The sequence below is a fragment of the Lepisosteus platostomus genome, chromosome 11 (genome assembly GCF_059453375.1).
Source record: "Lepisosteus platostomus isolate fLepPlt1 chromosome 11, fLepPlt1.hap1, whole genome shotgun sequence".
Lineage (NCBI taxonomy): Eukaryota > Metazoa > Chordata > Actinopteri > Semionotiformes > Lepisosteidae > Lepisosteus > Lepisosteus platostomus.
In genome coordinates, this window is record NC_142621.1 from 1,218,536 (window position 1) to 1,242,742 (window position 24,207).

The window sequence follows — 24,207 nt, forward strand, 5'->3', positions numbered from 1 at the left end:
TATTTGAGTTCTGTGATTTGTGCTAATTAACAATTCTGTGCAGAACGTGAAAGCTGGGAAGCATCGCATTGACTTCAGTGTTGTCGATGGCCCGACAATTAGGATATTGTTTAACCTTATAACCTTATCAACAAAATAAGTTGTGCACGTTAAGAAATACCGTGGCACGTGTAATATGTTTGTGTATATATAGGTTCCCTCTTATTAGGCTGTGTAGAGATGCCACCAATATTTAATGATTCCAATCTAGGAAATTTAAAAATGTATTTCGTTAATACAATATTTAAAAAGAACTAAATTGTGATTTGCTTCCTCCTTTTAACTTGTTCATTAAAATATGTGTAAACGGATACTATGTTTAATTTAAAGACGAATGTTTAATTTAAAGTGCCTCACTATATTTCATCCTGTTTTTTCGATGCTTGGAAATATCGTCAACAAACAGCCTGTTACGTTTATGAACAGCTGAATTTTAAAAAGCCTTTAGGAGAAGGGAGCGTTTATTACTTATTGTTAAAATATAGGCCTTCAGTGCAGGTGGAACTAGTTTCCAAGAACTTTTCGTCAACTTCATTTGCCTGGACGGACGAGGAATCTAATTTAAAGATCATGTTGGAAACAACGGAGCAATTATCGAGGTGGACCTGCTCAAAGGACCATCACAAATAAGCATTGGGAAGTGTATTTTTCCTGAAGCCCAGAGCGCCCCCTAATGGGAAAAACGGCGAATATAATTTCTTAGTGAAAAGTGAATTAAATGCACAAAATGAAAACCGAGATTTTTAAAGCGTGTTCAGGGGTTTGTTCACGGGCTCATACGACAGTTGAAATCCATATTCACAAAATTTGCTCACGAATTTCAAACCTTGAAATTGATCTCATTTAAAAAATAGGATTGGTAGACTTCTGATCATTATAGTTTTTATTTTATTAACATGGTCCATGAAATAGTGACAACTTTCGTTAAACGTAACACATGAAGTATTACATTTTAAGTGCATCAATTTTCTGTAGTCTGTAGTAAATTCTAGTCTTTGCCTGTTATTACATAGAACAGAATCCATAGTATCGATACCCTGATTAAAACAGGAATGGGTATTTACAAATTAAAAACCTTTGTGGACGTAATATGAACTTGGTAGACGAGTAAGCAGTCAAGCAGTTACGGGTTTGACAGCTAGTAAAGGTTTCAACTCACATTTATATTCTGATACATAACGTCTAGCTCTAACGCTCTGAGGTTACGCTTTTGTAGCCCGGAACGTGAAAAGTGAAAGACGCAATTCCAGCCGGACCTTTCTGTCTGTAACACGAACAACAAAGGGGCGAATAGCATCTGGATGTTGCAGGTAAATCCTGAACATGCTACAGATTTTTCTCATGTTTAAGTGTGCCGCTTTCTAGAATTTAAAACAATATTAAATGTTCTTGATATTTATATATCTCCATATCCATGTTTTATTTCATGTGTGCCGGGCGATTTTTTTTTTTCATTTTTGCGCAGCTCACCGGGCCTTTGTTGAATATGATTAAAAAATGTGTGGGAACGTCTACCATTAATTTCATGGTGAAAAACGAAACTGGGAAACTGTACTACACGAAGCTATTGATTTCTTGATTTAGTGATAGAGGCGGAAAATAATTCGTAACTAACTGGTTCTGCGGAAAACGACGCTCCTCTGACCTATTGTACTGGGATGCCGTGGTGAATACGTCCAGTTTTACACAAGCGGATTCATAATGCAATCGGATGCCTGTTTAAATATTTAAAGACTTGTATTATAACCACATGCAAATGCGTTTTAAACCTAACATACGCTTTTGACTGTAATCGTATTTTGAAGACTAGGGTGTGTCCAAGTTAGACCTAGCTTTATGGTTCTCTTTGGTCTATTGTGTTTTAACATTTATTTTATACGTATTTAAATATATTAACCAAACAGATAACTATATTTGTTCCCAATAGTGACATGATTACTGGTGGTTTGTGAAACAGTTATTTAGTATTTTATAAGGTGATATGTTTTATATTTCACCGGTGGGGAGCCCAGGTCCTGGACAACCACAGTCCAGCAGACTCTGTGGGTCACCCTCAAATCCCAGTGCCTGAACAGCTGGAACAGAATTTCGTTCTGTCCGCTTCTGCAGGCGATTTGTTGAAATAAGTAAATCATGAAAATGTCATGAAATTAAAATATTCCACTGCTGCCTTAATTGAACCATTGAACTTTCTAAATTGCTCAAAACCGATGTGTTCCAAGTCTTCACAAATTTATTATTTAGAGGTGACGTATAAGATCTGCTGGACCTATAGCACCTCAGGTGTTTTTAAATATCAGTATTCTCAAAGGGTGGGGTGTGGTTTCTTGAAAAACCCTTTCATACCATCACAGTTGGTGTCTTTGTTGTTGCTCCTTCGGTTAACAAAGCTGACATGGTTCCGTCTACAGAAATGATTCGTGGAAATGGCAGAGGACGGTTTGGAGGACCAGCTCCAAGACCCCTAGAACCGTACAACTCCTTTGAAAGGTGAGTTCGAGCGCACGGGGAACCGTTATGTGAAATATTATGACTGCTGCAGCCCAGGCTCGATGCTTTAAAGCCGAGTTTCGTCCCAGTTGTGAGTGTGCTTCGGTGTAATGTCATTAGCTTGTGCTTCAGTTAGGAGCTAAGTTTTGTTAATAGTAGTGCATGTTATTTTTTCTAGGTTACGGAGAGTTTTTATTCTTCTTCTACATGCAAACTTAAGAGCAAACATTTTCTCCGCAGGTACTCGGAAAAAGAAGACCTGATGACATCTGCCTTGGGAAGTGGAGGTGAGAACCTTCGAGTGCTGCATTTCAGGAATGTGAGAGTTTACAGAGACCAAGGAAGCCCTTCCACACGTTTAGCTAATTTGTTCGTTGCTTGTAGCCAAGCAGTCTGAGGATCTTGTCCAGCTTTTTAAGACTCGGCAATCTCTCTTTTTATAATGTGACCAAACTTGTGCACTGAAGAGTGTGCTGTCAATTAAATATTTTGGTAAAAAACATCAGTTTTGCTGAAGCTTTTGGAGGAAAAAAAAAAGACCCGTGGTGTGCTTTTTAATTTGAAGTTTCTGCTTTGTGGTTGCATGACTTTGTATTACTGACAGTTTTCCTTCTGTGCCTAGCACGTTTTATCTGCTGTGCCTAGCATTGCACGCTTCCTGACTCATCTTGTCTTTGCTCCCTGAAAACTTTCTTGGACTTGGGGAAAAAATAACAAGTAACCCTATGATGGGTTTTTCTTATCTTCTAGTGTAGCTGAATTGTATGTAGGTTTATTCCAGTCTTGGCTAAGTGACTGTTCTAAATGAGGTCTTATTAAAGCCTATTAAAACTGTACAGTGTGCTAATTTGAAGATGTGGGACTGCAGTGGTTCCAAAGATGTATTTTTCTATCTCTGGGAGAACCATAGTGACATTGTCATTAAAGGTGCTGTGTGACATAAACATGATTTTTCTGGAAGCAGTACAAATTATCCCTGTAACATAAAGGTGCTGTTGGTTTCTGTTGGTCTGCAGATATGAGCCATGGCTGTTCCCAGAGAAGGTACGCAGGCCCGGTCTCAAGGCCCTTTGACAGCTTCGAAGGAAACAGTCTTGAAAGGTAGGAGATATTTCTAGTTTTTCCAAGACAGAAACGTTTATTCTGTTTTTCAGGCTGCATTAAAAGGATAGTATTTTTCCCATGTCTGTGTATAATGTTTACACGTCATGGAACAAGACAGAACTGTAGTGTTGTAAACGGAGTTTACAAGCTGAATGTGATTTGCTCTTTCCCTAAATATGTACATAAAGAAAATTGATTTTGCTTAGTTATTTCACAGTTTACAAGCATAAATAGAACTCTTTAGTTTCTTCTTGTATTTCTGTATTGTGAAAATGAAATATTTTATTTACTCCCAGAAAGATTAGTTTAAAGTTAAAAAAAACACAAGTTTAAAGAGACATGGCTTTATCATCATACTGTCAGACTAGATGGATATTATTTAAAACCAAGCTGACAAACTGTTTTTTTCATGACATAATTTTAATCACATTTTCCAGACTTTATTTTGGAAGACTGGTTTGTAAAAGAAAAGGTATTGGCTCTGAATTCAGCATGCTGTCTTCCTGTGCTGCACACACTGGACTTTAGCTAGTGATATTCAGACTTGAGGAAGAAAAAGAGGTGATACGTGGATGTTTCATTGTTCACAAATTGAAAGGATGCTAATCTGTTTTGTGAGTCACCTTGCATTAGGACTTCTGATTAAGCATATAAACAATCATCATGGTTTCCAAAACAATTGGAGACATGTAACGTTACTAGAGTCATTGGAAGGGTCTGTTGCCTTAAGAATTAAACCCGGTAGTTTCAAATTACTAACAGCTTTTGAACTTCAACTCAACATTGGTGTAGCTTGTAATGTTACTTGCAATTTTTAATTTAATGAGCAGTCCTGTGTGTGCTTGTGAGGAAGGTTTTGAAGTGCAAAAATGTATACTTAATTTCTCGAACATGATGTTATGTCAGCTTAAAATTAAATGTTTCAAACCTACGTGTGGTGCTGCCATATTGTTGAATGTTTTTCCAAAGTGATAGTTTTAATGAAGCTGTTAGCAATTCAATATGTTTACATTATTTATTGCTTAGAATAATCATTAATATTGAAGTTATTCATGCTGTTGATATTTGGAGGCTGTTGTACAAAATCATTTTGAATCAGGACTGGGCTGTCATGGAAATCCACGATGGAGTTACGCAGAGCCAAGAGTAATGTCCGATGTGCACATCGCAAAGAGCTACTCCCTTTAGCCAGTGGTCCCTCTGCTTCACTTTGGTGGGGATGTATTTATTCATGGTTTCATTTGGAGAGTTAGGCCTGCAGTACAGCGTTCACAGAAAAATCCCCCCTTATTCAAACTCAGCTCCTGGATTTTGTGCCCAGTCCTGTTCCAAGATATGCGCACACAGTTCTGACACTCCTCAAAAAAAAAAAAAGCATCAGCCTGATTTTTCTGTTTGAAGTTGTGCTTTGTGTGATCTCTCTCCATATACAACCGTTCACTTCTTTCCTCACTCTGCGACTTTTCCAGGTTCGGACCTTACGAGTCTTACGACTCCGGGTCTTCTAGAGGTAGCCGAGATCTGTACAGATCTGGCTTTGGAAGTAGTTTTGGTGGCGGATTTGACAGCTCCTTCCCGAATAACCAATTCGATAATGACGTGTCTAGCTGGGAGTCATCCTACCTAAGGTCCGGTTTAAGGTCTGGCTTTATGGATAATGCTGGAAGAGGTGGTTACTCTTCCTACGGCAGCCTTTCTTCACCCCATATGAAGCCTGCGCCTGTAGGCTCTCGGGGCAGAGGGATGCCTGCTTACCCTCAAAACAAATTTGGAGGTAGAAGCAGTGACCTGGGCGGACCGACTACAGTCAGAGGCCGAGGCAGAGGAGTAAGTACAGAATCTTTCGGGATTCTATTAACTCACCCTTTCTGAACCCTTGTGACGACAACAGCTGCAGCCGCAACGTATCTGATCAGCCGAGAGAGAACTTGGCATCCAAGCAATACAGTGTGTGTGGCCTTCTTGACCAGGCTCAGTCATTTATTTTTCAACCAGAACTTGTGTCATTCTGCATCATTGCGGAAATGGGATTGCGAGCTCCCCAGACTGCTTCTGGGCCTAATTTGCAATTGAAGCGCTGCAGTATGTTGCCAGTTCAGTGCTCTTTTACCTCCTACATTTATCTGTTAGAACATAAACAAAACTGGCCAAGGATTTCAGACTGGCAAAGATAAGAAATTTGATGGTCATGACGAGTTTTGTATTTGTATAACTCGGTGCATCAAATAAATGCTTGGTTTTACATCAGTCCCACTTTCAAAATCTAAAGAAAGTTTTAAAGTGTTAATGTGAAGTGGCCTTATGCTGTATTGTTGGTCACGCATATTTTTCTGTCGTTGTATAAAATCAAGTGGACATGAGATGAATTTTTGCGGAGAGTTCATCTTCCATTTGTCCGAATAAACGAGCACAAAGGAGTTTCACTTGAAGAAATCCCAAATGTTTTGGGCTCTGAGATTCTGTTTTCTGTTTTTCTAGTCAGAAGGGCTGTATTAATAACTGAGCCAAAGGTCTTTGGAAGAGCTCGGAAGCAAGGTCAGGGAGTCGAATCCTTCAGGACATGGACATCTTCTGGCTGACAGCGTTTAACTAGGGTGGCTGTTGCTGAGACAGTAAAGCTATTGTGATTATTGGTTGTAATAGTCAGAGCCTCCTTTCAGCTATATAGGATTTTGCAAGTCAGGGTTGTGGAGCTGGTCGGTGTTGTGGTGATTAGTTCTTGATGGCAGTGCTCATGTGCAGCGTTCCAGTGAGAGAGAGAAGGACCAAAGCCATGTGCTCTGCTCTGGGATCTGCCAGTAGTGAAGGGAAACACTGCTTGGATAGGGCTGGAATGAAAAGACCTTTTTGCTCTGAAGCACTTGGCCTGCTCTTACTCCGATTTAAATTTCTGAAGAACTAAAAGTTTTTTTTTTTTTCTAAGAGAGGTTATCATTGTGGCGATCATTCTAAATTTAAATCCCTGGACTTTGTGATAAAATTGTGGTTTTAATATCATTAAACGTGTGAATTAATGTGTTAGATGAGCTGTAGTGGCTGAGTTATCACATTTAAGAAACTAGGAACTCCTGGATATCCATGTGACACATTTATCTGGTTATTAAATGTTCCAGGAACAGTTTTCATTCCTGTATAGTTTTGGAATATTGCCTTTTTTAATGTGTGTGTTTTTATTACTGCTTGGCAATGCTGAACCCTAGCATTTTTACCTTGGTCGAGGTCTCGCCACTGTAGAGGGAACGGAACAGTGTCATCAGGGAAGACCTTCCGGTTCACCATGTTCTTCTAGCTCTGTGATTCTGGTTGAAATCGCACCTCTTCGGCTGAACGGCGGTTCATTGGCTGGGGGACATGGTGCTTGTGGAGAACAGCATGTTTTACTTGTGCTTAGGTGCTCGATGCAGAGCCCAGAAAGCAGCTTTCCGACACTAGAAAGTGATTGCTAAAGGCGGGAAAAAATGAACCACTGAAACTTTGTGATGCGTTGCGATGGTCTGTTTTTTACAGCCGTCTTGCAAAGCAGAGTCCATTTTAGGTATGCAAAGTAGGAGTACTTAATGTTCAGAGGCAGAGAGAATTACATCTTTTTACAACAGGTTAACTATGCTGCTTGTTAAAGATCTTATATTTGTCTCACCGTGAAATAGTGCAGTTAACAGCTACCTTCAAATAACCCTTCAGAGAGCAATGGTTTCAACGTAGTATTACAGGTTATGTAGTATCATTTGAACTTGTGTGTCATGTCTTGTTTGTAAAAATATGGTAACTGCAAAAATAGCTTTGCAGCTGTCCTGTGCTTTCTTACTTACACCATGCATTGAATTGGCTAAATCATTGTTCTCCAGTAAAGGTTTCAGTGAGATTTTGATCTTTTTTCGTTTTAAGTGGAAACAGGAATTCCTTTAAAGATTTTCTCCTTTCCACGTGTACTAAAGAAAAATTCTTTTTCCTCTGCATGTATACTAAAGCAGCATATTGGTATAGTATTTACACCTGGAAAAGCTCTGGAAAAGTATCTCTTAGCTCTGTGCCAAAGTTTTATACAAAAGATACTTCATTGTGAAGAAAGCACAGGGCTTGATGATGACACTGATTTAGACCCCGTTTTCTAAGAAATGTACTTGTCAGAATTTAATGTTTTTGACCAGGACTGAATTTTATGGCTCACAGATTTGTTTTTGTAAGCCAAGTGCTCATGTTCTAAGAGCCTGGTGTTTGGACCAGTACTTTACAGCTGATATGTTAGTAAGTTGGTGAAAAAGCTGAATGCTAGAAGTGTAAATCCTTTAAATGTACATATTTTCTTTTTACTTTAAGCAAGGAAAACTGATTTATTCTTTTGGGGTACCCCAAAAGTCGTTCTGCAGTAGCAGAAAGTTGAACTTGAATTCAAGTGATTTTTGGTATCGGCTCTTAATTTGTTAAAACCAATATACTGAACGAACAACTCAAAGCTTGTTCATTCAATAAACAGTCATCGGCATATATTAAAAAGAGCAGAAGCTGAGAACCAGGATGTACTCCAGAACACAAGAGAGATTTTTCTTTCCGTGTTTTTGCCCTGCAATAAAAGAGCAGCCTTGTCCCGCAGTATGAGGTGTAGGTCTGAACCGGGCCGCAGGTTGTTTGCTCCTGAGCTCTTGCAGTGCTGAGACGATGACGGTCTCTCTCCTTGCAGCCCATGGGCCAGTTCGGGAACCCCCCGCCAGGCTTCCAGATCGACTACCAGCACCAGCCCGCCTTCCGGGGCGTGAAGAGGAAGATGATGGCGCCCAGCAGGCCCAACACCTTCGTCAAGAAGCAGAAGCTGACCAAAACCGGCCTGGCCCCGAAAGGCAAAATGGGTAAAATGAATAGAACGACTCGATCGGTTTGCTATCTCATTCGAAAATTCGGGGTTTTGTTGGAATTGGGACCCGGTAAAACGTGGGTGTGTGTTTGTCATGCAGCAGCTGGCAGAGGGGAATACTTCAGAGCTGGATACTTCCCTGTCAGTATGATTTCGCATGTAGTAGTTTTCTGGTTAATTATGCAGAATTTGCCCTTTTCTTACCTTTTGACAGTGAAGTGGACATCTATACTTCCAATTAATCTCTTTAATGAACAGTGATTTCATCATAGAATTACAGCTCATTTAGGGTCGCCTGAATTGGCATGTCTTGTCTTATATGTAAAAATCTACAGTAGTTTTTCAGCTGTCCTGTGCTTTTTTATTTTAGTATATCAGTAAGGTTTGCAGTTTTCTAATGAAGTGTTTGGCTAGCACATTGGATTACCCACTTCAGCAACTTCAGTCTATTTTAATAAATTTTAAAATAAATTCAACAAGTTGTGTGCACTCTTGTTCTTACACATTTTCCTCTCTGTTGTTCCAGGAACGAACAGCCCTTCTGAGGTAATGCTTTGTTAAAGATTGACATGGAATGGTAGTGTTCTGAACTGAAGACAGTGTCTCAGGGAGGCCTTGTCTGCGTCCTTTTCAATGTAAAGTTATTTTTCACTGCATGAGAGATTCGCATCAGACTATTTTATTGTAGCATTGTGGTGGACGTGCTGCAGAGCAGGCTGCCTGGATGGCTTTGGTGCTGTTTTCCTCTCTGTCCTGGTGCTGAGCTGCCCGTCTCCATTGCAGGCTGGTGGTGAAACGGACGATGGAAACAACGGCAGCCAATCAGAAGGTATTACTGTCCTTTCCTGTCTCCCGGGCCTGCGGTTTTCGTTCCCGGGCCTGTCTTCCTAAAACTGTCCTTTCTCCTACAAGCCACCATGGAGGAGGAGAAGCAGAGAAAAATTGAGGCCAGGAGAGAGAAGCAGAGACGGAGACGCGAGAAGAACAATGAAAAATATGGAGATGGATACAGGTGCAGAAATGTTTTTAACACCAGGAGTCGAGACTCTTTCTCCTCCTGTCCTTCCTGTCTGAGATGTCCCGCTATTGATCAGCTTGGCTCACCAGTATGGCCTTAGACCAACGAGGATCAAGTGGTGGCAGCACACACCTTCCTCCAGCGTGGGCACCTTCAGGGCTCTTTGCCCTCTTCCACGCTCTTAGTCCCACAGTGCCTTGCACAGGAGTTAGCATCCGTTAGAGGAGTAACGCTACAAGCCTGCAGATGACCAGCACAACGCTTTGTTGTGTGGTCAGCCCAGGACACCCCAGCCACCCCTGGCAGGAGCCATTCAATTGTTCGCCACTGCTCGTGGTCCCAGTCAGTTTGTGACAGCCCAGACTTGAGCCAGTGATGCCGACAGCTCCTTTAATGGAATGCCACTGTGATGTGGGCAAGCTGGATGGAGAAGGTTCACTCTTTTCCTGACACATCACCTTGTTTACTGTTGCTTACACTTGTAGTGCCTACATTCTTGCAAAGAGCTTTGTAATCGACGTACATGTAAGTAGCAGAGAGGTATTTCAGATGTTTTAGTGTGTGTTGTGGTGCAACTGCTTCGGACTTGTCGAAAAACCTTTTGCTTTGTCTAAGGTTAAAACTGTAAGTAACGGGGAAAACGCATATGCTTTTTATGGGCAGAAGGAGCTGCAGGGTTTCACGCGTGTGGTTTGCGATTGCAAGTTCTGAGGCCGAAGCCTGTGTGTTTTCTGCAGACTGGCGTTCACATGCACTTTCTGTAAGTTTCGCACGTTTGAAGAGAAGGACATCGAGAATCACTTCGAAAGCCCTTCTCACAAGGAGACGCTCGACTACATCCAGAAGCAGGCCAAATTCGATGATGGAGTCATTAACTTCTTGCATGTAAGAACTGTTCACGTTCCTTAATCTCAACGTGGTGTCTTTTAAACTTTATTTTCTCTCAGCTAAGTATTCACTGAAAAAGTCATTGATAATGTTGTAGAGAACAAAACAATGAATGACGAATATCATAATAAAATTCTGCATTAACAAAGACCAGATTAAAGTGTGGTCAGAGAAAATGAGAAGTCACCATCCTTGTTTATAAGGAGTTTAAGATGAACACTGTACTATAAGCTCTCGGTGATGTGTGGATCCGTCACTGACGTTGAGAATGTCCCCTGCAGGAGTCCATGGTCAACAAATTTCGGAAGACGGTGTCCCGGAAATTGAATAACAACCACCCTGAGCAGACCCTAGAGGAAATTCATAAAGAGTTAATGGAAGGTAACTGGCACTGTTTAGTTACGTCTGAGTGCTGGCTCATTTTTTAAAAATAATGACAGTGTAGAATTCTTTTGTGTCATTTGTCAAATGATGTTAGCTTTATCTACTTTTGGGACTTGGTGAGGACTAGGTGAGGGTCAGATATGTTAAGCCATAAAATCCTACGGCGGTGTACTTTTTCAGCAGGCTGTAGTCATCTTGGGGGGAAATATCCAAATGAGCAGCAGTCGTGGAATGGTGCCGAGTCGCCCAAACCACACGTTGGAAGGGTCCCGTTCTTGGAAATAAGAGACTTGTAATCACCGGAAGTGCAGTGCTGCTGGTTAAATAGCTGTGTCAGTTCAGCAAGCTCTGTACAAGAGCTCCCACAGTATACAATATAAAATGGAAATGGCCAGCAGACTGACCCAACGAAACCCATTTTTTTAGTACGTTATTTAAATGGCATGTTCAACTCTGTACTATAAAAGAGGGGTCTCCAGGCGGGTTTTGAAATGGTCAATGAGTCTTTGATGGATCCGGGCAGTGAATTCCACTGACATGGTGCTGTGCACAAGAATTAAATGACGTAGAATCAGTTTCTTGAGTCACCCCTTAGCATGTCCGTTCATGCGACTCCCACGTGTGATCGGGAAATGGGAATTGCTGCCATGCTCTTAGCCAGGGTAGTGCGCGGCGAGTCAGGTTACCGGCTGGTCATTTCCTTCTCTCCGGGGTCTCCGGGCCCGGCTCTGGTCGCTCACGATCTCTTTGGCTGTGCAGGAGTCACGGAGGAGGACTACATGAGGAAGGTGGAGGTCATCCACTGCGTGGCCTGCCGGGCTCATGTCCCCGCCGTCCTGTCCTCTGTGCAGCAGCACCTCAAGTCCAGCGACCACCAGAAGAACAAAGTGGTACGTGCCCACAGCAGGGAGCGGCTTCCGGGTTTCCCTTTGGATTGGGGCTGTGGGGGTTACTTTCATGCAGAACCTGCTTCTCCCAGTTTTATTAGCAGACCTTGCACTCAGTAAGGCTCCTGGTGTAAAACTGAAAAGAATTTGCCTGGTATCAAATCTTTGTGTCGCTTTGCTTGGCGGAGCGGTGGCTCTGTGGCTCAGGATCTGTGCTTGTGGCTGGAAGGTTCAAATCCCGCAGCCGGCAGAGGAATCCTACTCCATAGGGCCCCTGAACAAGGCCCTTAACCCCAAATGCTCCAGGGGCGCTGTACAATGACTGACCCTGCTCTCTGACCCCAGGCTTCTCTCTCTGTCTGTGTGTCTCATGGAGAGCAAGCTGAGGTATGCGGAAAGACGAATTCCTAATGCAACAAAACTTGTATAGAGCTGATAAAGTGATGTCATGCCTTGTTAAAGCTCCGACCTGCGTATCTCATGAACTTCATGAACCCTCTGTAAATCTTCTTTCCCCAAAAGCTGTATAAAGAGCAGCTGAAGAAGGAGAGCGTGCTGACAGCTACCAGCATCCTGAACAACCCCATAGTCAAGGCTCGCTACGAGAAGTATATTAAGGTAAAGTGCCTTCTTTTTGTGCACGGTCCCATTGGAAAGGCTGAAAATGTCTGTCTTCTCTTTGCCAAGTCGACAGTTCGTGATGTGTGTATTAATGCGAGCTCTATCATATTGCCTTACTTATCAAAATGCGTGTAGCGTTGTGTATATGCCTTGTGGGTAATTAGTGTAAAATTTGCATTGATGCACAGTGAAAACGTAAGTTTATTTCAGCTGCCAGCGGAAGTGCTCATGAGTGTGAAAAAGTTGTACTAGGGCTGCGTGTTTTACTGTGCAGGTCTTAAAATAAGTCGAGTAGAGGGGTTTCTTGACATACTATACATGTACGCTGGAATTCTTATTCCTACTTATCTCCTGGGATGTGCACAGTGCAGCAGACATCACCACATGATGTACACAGTATTACTATAAATAGTAATAACAGGAACAATAAATATGTAGTAGTGAGAGAAAGAAAATGGTGACCATGCAAAAAGTGCATAGTGCAGATGTGTATGGAGTCTCAGGGATTCAGTTTGCTGTTGAGACTGCAGTTACTTTTTTGGTAGTTGTCATAGGTTGTAATGAACCTCCTTATTTTTAGTGTAGATGATAATTATAGATCAGATGTGTGTTTGGTTAAATCTTCGGTTTTTGACCATTTTTTATCAGAATAAATTGTAGTTTCTGAAAAAACGTATTTCTCTAGGGTGATCTTGATCGATCATATTAACAGTGCCTTGAGGAACAATAGTCAGAAAGTCAGTCGGATCAAATCTTCATTTTTGAAAAGAAAAATGTGAAAAGGGATTGACGTGTACAGTACATAGCGTCTCTCTGAGCTGCTTATCTTCTCTTTCAATCATTTTTACCAAGGATCGAAACTGTGTTTTGGTCATGTCGGTATGTAGCTCATAGAGACACAGTCACAGATAAGTCAGATCGATCTGCATCTTGGGGCAGAGCGGTGGCTCTGTGGCTCAGGATCTGCGACTGTGGCTGGAAGGTTGCTGGTTCAAATCCCGCGGCCGGCAGAGGAATCCTACTCCGTTGGGCCCCGGAGCAACTTAACCCCAGCTGCTCTAGGGGCGCTGTACGATGGCTGACCCTGCGCTCTGACCCCAGGCTTCTCTTCCTATCTGTGTGTATTATGGAGAGCAAGCTGGGGTCTTTGAAAAGACAAATTCCTAATGCAAGTAATTGTATATGGCTAATAAAGTGATCTGGTCTGATCAGGTGACCATCTCCAGCGCCCCACTGTGGTAAACGTGCTGTTCTTTGGATGAAATGATGAGAAGAGGTCCTTTATGCCATTAATGGTTCAGTGGAAGTGTCTGTCAGAGGTGCCCTGGCTGAATCCTGCCTGGGTTTCCAAAGTGCAGCACCCCTGAAGTTCCCCCTTGCTTCAATGGGTGCATTAGTTTCTCACTTCTGCTGGCACAGAACGGCTGCCGAGTGTCACTCGGGTGAGGCTGTACCTCAGTGGTGGGTTAACTGATTTCTCTTTGTAAATCACATCGGGATCCTCCAGGGTGAACATTACGCTTTATTATCGGTTCCTAGATATCATAGGACAAGGTGAAGCATTTTGTGCTGCTGAAGTGGATCTTCTTTAACCTGAGGGGCGACGCGTTTCATGGGCAGTACTCTTCGATTGATCAGATTTGGTGATAATTATGTTACCAGGGGGAGGATCCTTTCGAGGTTGAAGCCAAAGACGAGCCTGTGGAAGGCAGCCAGCAGGACAGCTATCAGAACGACGCGGACCTGACCCAGTTTGACGACGGGTTAGGCGAAGACAGTGTGGAGCTGGAGGGTAACTGAACACCGCCCACACGACAGTGTGCTGAATCCCTTGGTCTACAAATGGGGGAGCTGTTTTTAACACGAACACTTCCTTAAAAGAAATCCATGCCTGTTCTCAAGGGGCATCGGAAATACAGTATGTTCGCTGCTCATTTTAAACTGCCTAGCATGGGTACAAATTAAACTCTGTAACTTTTTAGGCACAAAGCACATGTATTATCAGTGCACAGATTTCCTGTTCCCCCTTTTGGCCTGTAGTAGTGTTGTCCATCTTGTCAGTGGTGGTTGTTAACAGGTTGATCCATTGTTTCAATTCTGTAAGGAATTTCCATGGTGATGAATTCCATGTCTTTTTTTAGGATGTTGTATCTAGTAATGTGTGATTGTGTTCTTAGTGTAAAGAAGTACAACTGTAAGAATGTTGGTAAAATTGTGCTACTTTCCTCTGTGTAGGGCCTGGCAATAAATGTTTTAAAATTATTTGGCATGGTGGTGTTCTTTCATTGCCTTAAAATACTTTTGAAATTCACCTGTCATGTTTACATTTTTTGGGCAAAATATTATTACTCAAGTCTTTTGCATATATAAACTGAGCACTGGAATTCATCTCTTGCTCGACCTAGAACATATGGCCCATCTAGCCCATCTGTGTAAAATATTATGATAATGCAGAATCTAAAATCCTGAGGAGAGGTCTTGAATACTTCTGTGTTGATCCTGAATCGTCCAAAAGCCTGGCAGTTATGCTAAATATATTCATTGCACTTTTCAATAGATCCTCAATCCGTCCTGGATCCCTTGACAATTTTTTAAAAAAATGTAAGAGTAAAACACTGCTGTTGTACCCTTGAGCAAGGTGCTTCACTTACAAGTTGACTCACTGAATAATATTTTTTAAGCACTGTAACGGTACCAGTACACACAGGTAGATGTAACATTTAAGCTGAGAAGAAAATACCTGAACTGGGCTCACATTGCCGTTTGAAGTATGTGTGTTTTTGTGTTGTCAGAATTTAGTGATATTTGAGCATAACACTCTGTATAATTTACCTTTTCAGTGTTCTTAAGATTAAAAAGAAAGATTTATCACATACACTGTTCATTGTTAGAACTTTGTGAATGTTCCCAGTTTCCATGTAGAGTTGAATGGCAGTGTCTGGAATACCAATGATCTTGATCTTACATTTTACATTTGCAGTGATGAGTCAGTGTATCTCAACTGCAATATAGATGTAAACACTCAAAGTTGCTCAGGTTTTCATATAGTGCTGCTCATTCTTTTTTTAAGAATGACAGTTGTCCTTTAGGATTTTAGTATTGCGTGAGAACAATTTAAACAGTGGAATATTATTTCTGATCATTTCTTACTGCATCATGTGTTAGCAACTACATTTCACACCGGGTGCTGAGGGTATCTCTTAGTAGTGTTGATCAGTACTGTACAAAACGAAATACAAACTTCAGTTGAGTAGTTGGAAAGGTCACATAAATTAGGGTAAGGATCTCTGTGCATTTAAAGGTGTTTAACTTGGTGTCACAGTAATGCAATCTTGCATTTTAAATTCTCTCTCATTTAGATCTAGTATTTCAAGGCGCAATGTACACAGTGACTGAACATACAAACCAAAAGGTCCAAGGAGCTTTCGAATTAAAATTCGATTGAGTGGTAAAGAGGCAGAAAAGCCGGCCTGCAAAAATGAGCAGCTGGGCAAGCAGGAAATCACGGACTGTGAAGGTGAAGCCAACAGTTACTGTGAAGTCCTGTGTCTGAAAGGGGAGTCTGTAGTCATACAGCACACATTGGCCAAGTGGCAGGAGTCAAGTCTGACTGGAAAAACAAACATGTTTGGGAGAAGGCCAACAAGGTGCAGTATATGAGGTCAGCGCCACTCCTACTATGAGGTACGGTGGAGGCGGTGATATGGGGCTTCTCATCGGTAGGGAGGATGACATTTGTCAGGGGTGAAGGAAAAAAAAGTGCAGTGATATCTCAGCTAAAGATGCCTTTTGAGCGGTGTGTACACAGGAGCAGTGTGTAACTGTCGACAGCCCACTTTCTATCTGACACAGCAGGAGTGCACAACGTCTCTCAACTGTGAATGAAGTTATATCCCTACTGTAAAGTAAGGATAGGAAAACCCACCAATCCTTTTTGCACTCAGACAAACTCAGTTTGTTAGCGAGTGAGAGGGGCTGCAGTAATGATGACCAAAAGAAAAAAAGTAATAAAGTTGCAGATCATAGACTGAGTCAAAGAACATTTGTGCTGTGAGAGGAATTCCAGAAGGAATAAGCTGTTCATTCCTGTGCTCTGCAGAAAACAGTCAGACTGCAAAGAAAGAAGTCTTTGTGAAACTGTGTTTAATAGCTATGTTTAATCATTGGGTTCTCATTACAGTTCTTAATAAAAACAGTTTATTTGGAGCGACTTCTACACTTTTATATTTGTATTTCCTCCTAAATGTTACCTTACCTGTCTGGCATGAAAAACTTTGTATAGCCCTGTAGTTTCCAGGGACAGTGGTTTCCTTGCAAGAAGCAGCCACTGTTTTTCTTTGCGTGTTTTCTGTGGTGGTCAGTGATTTTCAGTACTTGCTGTGGAATGCTGCCATCAAAAATGAGTTCTCCATTGATTTGCTGGGTTGCAGGGACCCCTGAGGATCTGTATTGTGCCCAAAGAGCTGATTCAGAGTTTTCAGTATTCTTTGTGTTTCACTTACACTTTTATCCAGAGCTTCCATTCACACCCATTTATACAAGGGGGCGTTTTACTGCAGGTGACATACCTTGCTCAAGGGCACAACAGCAGTGTCTCGTCTGGGACTGGAACCCACAACCTTGGAGTCACATCAAGGCCAGGCCCTTAACCCCTGTTCTACACTACTGCCCTTAGTGTGAGCTAAAAAAATCCATCTACAGCAGGAAGAGTGATAAGCTCACGCTTCGGCATGTTGTGCTCATGTGTAAACTCCCACAGTAGTTTAATAATCCCAAGTTGAATTACGATATTTATTTATATGTGACCTTCACTGTGTTCACCCTTCTGCCGGGCATGATATGATTCCAGGCATCCAGCATCCATCACCAGTCCTGTTTTCAGCACAAGCAGGTAAGTAAGCAGTGTCAGTCTTTTTCATGTTCTCTTCCTTGATGTGCGCCGGGGGGGGAGCTGTGTGGACCAGGAGTCGTTAAAAAAATAAACTTTGCTGTTGGAATGTAAAGTTGACATCTGCAGCCGCTGAAATGGGTCGCAGGCTTGGTTGCCAGGACCATTAACCAGTTGGAAAATCTCAGAGCTTGTTATCTATTTGTCTTTGGAAAGGAGGGGTACGGATGTCAGCAGTTGAGATGATGGTGGTGTCGGAAAGCTCTCTTCTTTGACATTGAACCCAGTGGACGGACCAGCTTTGGAGAAGTGATCTCCTGATTCTAAGATAATAATGCTATTCTAAGAACAGGCAGTTGTCTGTGTGTGAGAGAGAGGGTAGCGCCTCTTTAGGGGACCAGATGGGAAAGTCATAATCACTGCACAGTCAATGCTGTTTAATGTCACGCGGTTTGAAGTTGCTGGTTGAAGCAGAGGAAGGATTAATGGGCTTCGGCCTCAGTAACCAGCATGTCATTCTCTGTCACTCTGCATAATTATCATGCCAAAAATTGTCACAGGCCGGCTCTGTCTCGCGCACGCAGAGCTTTCGTTAGAGGGTACGGCTTTTGATGCATCTTGCCCGTCTCATGATGGAATAGTTACTCGCTCACTCACATAAAATCACATTAAAATCTTATAAGTTTTGATGGAGTGCCTTAAAAAAAAGATAAAAAAAGGGTTTCAGATCTTGTCCTCTTTTCAACTTTGCATTGTTTAAAAGCATGCAGATGAGGGGCATCAAAGACGTTTTTATCCTGCTGTTAAGTGTAATTAAGGATTAATTCCTTAGCGGGCATTCTAAGCGATTAAGTGACAGCTGCATCAATAAAGAGGCCTGAGCTGATGGCAACTTACAAAACGTAATGAGTTGAGGGCTTGTGAGTCTTTCCTTTCGTTCTGGCTTCAAGTTGGAGTCGTGATATTTTTTGCATGTGCAGTACATTTGATAGTAAGGAGCAGGTGCACATCCTGATTTTCTGACAACTCTCCTTGTTAATGTCTTACACTGTGAGTGATCAAAACACTAGTCAACTGGTGAGGACAGAAAATGGAGCCTCTTCCCCCCAGCGTCTTAGGAGACATCTCTTCACTGTTCTCTTTAAGCCTGGGAATGCTACCATATCTGTATCTGTGACACAACTCTTTTTAAAAGAAAGCTCAAATTTTGTCTGCACTGGCCTTTCATTCTTACCACGAGACTTCAGATTGTTATTTTTCTTATTCTGTGGTCGCCAGTAATACTTTAAGTGTGATTTGATGGAACAGAGTGTAGTGTCTTACAAGTGGCACCCTTACAGACGTTTTCAATTCAGCTGCAATGAAACCCTAAATGAACTTGAAGTTGACAACAGATTTCACATCTGAGCATTTGATCGCAAGATACCATTATCTTTTAAATGAAAAATCTACCTTTTAGGCTTGCGTACATCTTCTTGTGACAAGGTCTTAATTTTGGAAATCTGAAAAAATACTTCAGCTGTAGAAGAAGTATAGAGAAGTCTGAAAACTTGAGCAGTCCTATGTGTAAGAATGTTTGGATTGATTATTTTTTTTAATTTTGCTTTCAAATGAAGCTAGCAGTCAATGAATGGTACTAACGTCTACAGCCAGTACACAGAGCATCAGATGATGATGTCAGGCAGAGCTATGTGTCCATATTTATAGCAAGTGAGTACCGAGAAAAACCCTCCAAGTACCATCATTTAAAAGCTTCATCGGATGGGTAATCATGAAAAGAGAAAATATTCCTTTTGAAAGAGACCTTTTTCGTTTTGCTCGTGTTTTGGTGTTTGAATTCTTCGTGGACACGTGTTGATCTGTTAGGCTACAGAACAAGTGTCGGCGAAAGATGAACTGTTTCTTGTGTAACCTGAGTTGAGAGTTTGTCGTTTGCAGGTTTACTGCCCGGAAGATTTAATTTCATGACTTGAGTTCTCTGATGAGTACTTGCAACAGATTTAAAAACCAGACTGCCATCTAGGCCAGGAAATACACTTGATCTTCATTCCTTTTTTATTCTCTGCACTACATTACAAAGAAAGTGCATTGGTAAAATATAACCATTTGTAAGTATTAATTTTAAACAGATATAAATCCTGATTAATCTGTTGTTTGTTAAGATATTTTGTTATAACATCTCCAGAAACTTCAGCTTTTATGGATTTGCCCTGTACGTTATTGCAATAAAAAAACATTATTTTGTAACACACCGTGTTAATCACGTCCATTTATTCATGAGGGGTTTATTGTTCCTGTGCTGGAGACGGGCTGCAAATCCTCGCTGACAGCATGTTTGTTTGCTGTGAGCTCAGTGAACGGGCTGGGAAGCAGGATCCTTTCCTGACATCGATGGAGACGGTCCCCTCTTTAAAAAAAATGCCAGAAAAGCAGCAGTCGGAGTATAGCCAAGTGTGACAACAGCACGGCGGCTGTATCTCTCGTCTGTGTTCATTATACTGGCTTTTCTGCTTCAAGTTATTCTGCTGCTTCGAGAAAGTTTCGCTGCCTCTGCTCGCGCCCGGATGCGGTGCTTTAGGTAGAGGCTGGATAATGACTGGCGGGACGAGGATGGCATGGCGGAGGGGCGAATTGATGGGCGAGTGAGCGGAGCTCGCTGAGGTTAATTGAGAATGATGAACACGGAGCGCCTGCTGCAGGAGCGTCTTCTCTGTCTCGTTCCTCTCCAGCGCCCACTGCTGGCGGTGCGGATGGGTCTCTCGCTGCAATTAGGACAACTTGCTTAAAAGGGCATCAGCCTGACTTTGACGACAGCTTTACAATGCGCCTGCTGCGAGCCAGCTCGTCCTCCGCAGTCGCCAGGGGTTTGGATGGCTTGTCATTTATTAAGGTCACTGTCACTAGAAAATGACAGATGTCTTGATGAAAATCCCCTGCATCTCTTTTTTTTGTTGTTGTTGTGTGAGCAGGCCGAGTTCAGGGGCGGCGGAGGCAGGGGTGTTGTTCTCTAATAACTGATAAATTTGTTCTTCGGGGGCTTCGTCTTCGCCTACGCCGCCAAATTTAGAGACACCCTCACTCCCAGTAGCTTTGGCCCTGGCGCTCGAGCTCCTGCACGGCTGAAATGCTCGTAAATCTCCCTTTTTTTTCATCTTTTGCTTTGCCTCCCCACCTGGGTTGTGAAGAGGGGGTTCCCGATCCTGGGGGCCCCGCCGGGAGAGCCGAACGCAGTCCTCGGAGCTCCGTCCTCAGGTGCCGCTGGAGGAGAGCTGGCGATCCCACAGTCCTCTGGGAGTGAAATCGGCCGGTAATGGATTTTTGATTCTGGGTTCAAGGCCCCTGAGAACTGACCTATATAACAACGCTGGTTATTCCAGAAGGTCACCCTGACTTCAGGTGAGCAGATAGTGCCACGAAAGAGGGAAAATTGTATTGTAAAGAACAGAACTAGTGGAAAAATATTTTTGGAAGACCGCTTTCTGCCATTTATCTCTGATACTCATAATAAGAAGGTGAATGAAACGGGCAATGAACTCCTTTTTGTTTTTGTAACAGATTTGCATTTGTTCCTGTTGACATCATCGGCCTCTGAAAGTAAATTATGTTGTTCTTATTGTTTTTTAAAATGATTGTTCTGTTGGAGGACACCTGCTGGCCCACGCAGTCTTCTTCTGGACTTCCTCCTGTTGACAGGAGAGGAACAGAGGTCACTCTGGGAACCTGAGTAAGTCGATGTTTATTTTTGTCATGCAACATTGCAACATCTCCCAGTTAACTGTCAAATGGGAAACAGACTCGGGCCTTCAGTAGCTGTCTAATTATGAAACACACCAGCTGCTTCTCATGATCCACCACCTTGTTGAAGCAGATTCCCTGCTTCCTCAAGAACTGGATCTACTAGTTATACAGGTGAAATTGCCTCCTCTCCTTTGTAAATTATCTTCAATTCTTGTGTTTAGTTCACATGTCATATTTACAGGTGAGGCTGATGGCTGCTTTTACATTTCAGCCCGGCAGTTTCACAGCTGCTTGTATTTATTTGATTTATTTCTGCACGTCTTCTTGAACGAGACATCCTAGCAGTGTCCCAACAGACTCTCAAAAGTTTAGTGTTCGACAGCAGTTTCCCATAATTAAAACAACAATCTTTAAGATAATTATGATTAAAGGTAATAAATATCCTGTTCCCTGTAGACGTTATAAGGTATTGCAAACCGGGAGCTGGAGGAGGCACAGTGACTGATCAGACATAATCGATAACCATCACCCCAATGCATGCAAAAGCTAAATTGATCTCGTTCAGTTCCCACAGATGTCTAAAAGCAAACTGGATATTTTGGCGGATTTGAAACAGGCATGCAAGGACACACACTAGATTATGGGTGGTGTCTGGAGGAGGATCTGATGGGCTCTAGACGTGCTGAGTCGCATGATGCCCACGATGCCTGATGCTCTCATGACAAGGCTGCCCAGACAGCAAGTCCCAGAAGCCCCACGAGCCCAGCGGGAGCTCTGATTACCCACAGGGCCGTGCTGCCCGGGCGTGGGCAGAGCTGGAGGAGTCGGGAGGGGAGCGTGAAGGTCAGAACGGAGCTGCGGCCACAATCTCTGGTCCAGGAGCTCCTGACCTTGCCGGCTCTCTGGCTGGCCTTGTGGCTGGGGGGAGCAGGCCGGGTCCGGGTTCAGGATCCGAGACGCCCGGAGCACCACCGCCTCCAGCGAGACACGCCGCCTCACATCGGAGCAGGGGCGCCTCTCCAGGCGGGACTGGAGCGGAAGGGGGAGAAGAGGAGGAGGAAGGTGAGTTGTGAGCTGTGCTGTCCAGCGGTCCTCTGCGTCAGTCCGGAGGAGGGCCGCAGCTGGTCCAGCTCGGCCCGGCACATGAAACTGGAGGGGCTCGTGTTTTACTGGGAAAGCCGACAGTAAACGGTTGCTCGTGAACGTAGGACGACGTCTTCTTGTTTTTGTTGGCCGGATCTCACAACCCGTGCTGAGAATTCACAGAAAGAAAATCCCAAATGTTATTTAAACATTTTTTAAAAAGCCTCTTACTTCATCTTTCAGTGGTATATACATAATATAAAAGCCTAACAACATCCATTCGCTATCCCTGCTATATGTTTTACATTCAATTTGCCGATGTGATAATACATGTGAACTTCCATCACTCAACAGCAAGCCCTCTTATTATTCCTAGTGTAGACGATAGAGGGCGCTCAAACCACAACTTTAAACTTCCAAGTAGAACTGTAATTCTTAAAACTAAAGGACGGTTCAGACCAGGTTTTGTTTACAGATTATATTTAAAATCGTCGTTGCAAAATTTTTTTAAATACGGTGATGTATTTTGATTTAATTAATGTTGTCTGCCATTTGTATAAAGATCTGACAAGTTTAAAACTTTTTTTGTGAAATGTGTTTTTATTGATTTTATGAAGGAGATTGTAGAAACACTGCTCATATTGTGGTTATATGTTCCAAAAGGTGTTTACACAAATTAAATGGTTAAAATAATAGGCAAACAACTCTTTTGCCTTGCCTAACCTGTTAAATTAAATTATTAATTAAACTCTGCACTAATTCATTGAAAATAAAATCCTCATCAGCATTTGAATAATTCAGTTATATTGACATTACATCAAACATGGAAACACTCATGCTTTTAATTAGCTGCGCTAATTTTAATGATTACTGTTCATAAGAGAACTAAAAACAGACCCCTGATCACCATAACCCGATTCTTTATATCAGGAATCAGTTTTCGAAGGAGGTTCATTGTCCAGCAGTTTAAAAGAACACTTTTTGTTTATAAATTGACTAGTATAGAGAGTAGCCTCAGTTTTTTTATGTGTAGGCCTGTTGTTTGTTGGAATTTGTAATTGGTCATTATTTCTTATCAAGGCTATTTTAAAGCTAATACCACCTGACAGGAGTATTCTGCATTTGACAGCACCGAACGGGCAGAATTCCCACAGAAATTCTCTAAATACTTACTGTTGCAATCAGTAAAACAACCCCTGGAGGCTATAAATCATTTCCTTTGAACAGTCGCTCTGGGGACCAAATCCTTAGGCTGAAAGAGGACACAGAGGTCTTAAAGAGGAAGAGGAGTCAGCCTAGGATACCCTGACTAATTTTTCTTCCATTCCAGGGAGAAAGCGGGCATTTATATATGTGTTCCAGGAATCTTTCTTGAGCTTAGCTTAATTTTTCCTGTTAAAGTTGAGTGGAAGAGATTTCTTCTCGGCTGGCTTCTTTGTCAGATCCACCTGCCTGGAGAACCCAGGGGTGATGGGAGAGTGAGCACCATTGGGCTTCGCCTCCCGTCTCCCTTCTGCCTTCTTCCTGGGGATTCTGGGAACACAGCCCCAGTTACTGGACTTCCTGTAACCCTAATCCAGGCTTCAGGTTCAAGATGTCTCTCGTGTTTTTAAACCCAATACCTTCACCCACTTAAATACAAATGAACTTTGAGAGAAAATATAATTACACATTTGCTAGCTACATACAGTAGCGACGTATGTAAAACTGCTTTTACCAATTTTACAAGACACTTGACAGATTAAGCCACTTGATTATGACTCTTTGGGCAAAGAAATGCCAATCTGAAATAACTTCTTTATTTCCAACCATCATACAGAATCATTCCTGGTGAAATGTTGAAATACAAATATTATTTATTATTTATGAGTAATAGGTGCATTATAAAATAGGGTTGAACAATGGAATATGAAGGTATTGAAATGCACACCTGTGCCCCAAACCTTCCTGGTGGAAATTCCAACTTTTTATATGGTACCTTTCACAGTAAGCCTAATCATCCTAGAACCTAGATTCGCCTTTTAAAGGGTAAAGGAAATGTTCTAATCACATGTAGTGTCCCTTAATGAAAGACGAGCTGAGAGATTCCAGCTCTGTCTGCTGGGCCTCCTCACGCTGGGCTGGGAGCAGCGAGCAGCTCCCCGGACAGGCGGTGGAGGAGCAGGGTGTCTGAGAGAGAGAGAGACGCTGTGTAGCCAGCGGGTCCCTCCATGTCTCG

At 42.4% G+C, this 24,207-nt stretch overlaps 1 protein-coding gene across 2 annotated transcripts; it reads left to right on the forward strand.

Moving 5' to 3' along the window:
* The first annotated feature begins 1,257 nt into the window (after positions 1-1,257).
* On the forward strand, positions 1,258-14,542 carry znf326 (zinc finger protein 326). 2 transcript variants are annotated; one of them, XM_088597702.1, is made up of 14 exons: positions 1,258-1,349; positions 2,451-2,529; positions 2,770-2,816; positions 3,546-3,630; positions 5,103-5,460; positions 8,312-8,477; positions 9,009-9,028; positions 9,266-9,311; positions 9,395-9,494; positions 10,238-10,385; positions 10,670-10,769; positions 11,532-11,662; positions 12,182-12,277; positions 13,943-14,542. In XM_088597702.1, the coding sequence occupies exons 2-14, from the start codon at positions 2,453-2,455 to the stop codon at positions 14,078-14,080; spliced, it is 1,512 nt and encodes a 503-aa protein (XP_088453828.1). In that variant the 5' UTR covers positions 1,258-1,349; positions 2,451-2,452; the 3' UTR covers positions 14,081-14,542. The 2 variants fall into 2 exon arrangements, with proteins under 2 accessions (XP_088453828.1, XP_088453827.1); XM_088597701.1 differs by lacking the exon at positions 1,258-1,349 and having other exon boundaries at positions 2,430-2,529.
* Positions 14,543-24,207: the final 9,665 nt, after the last annotated feature.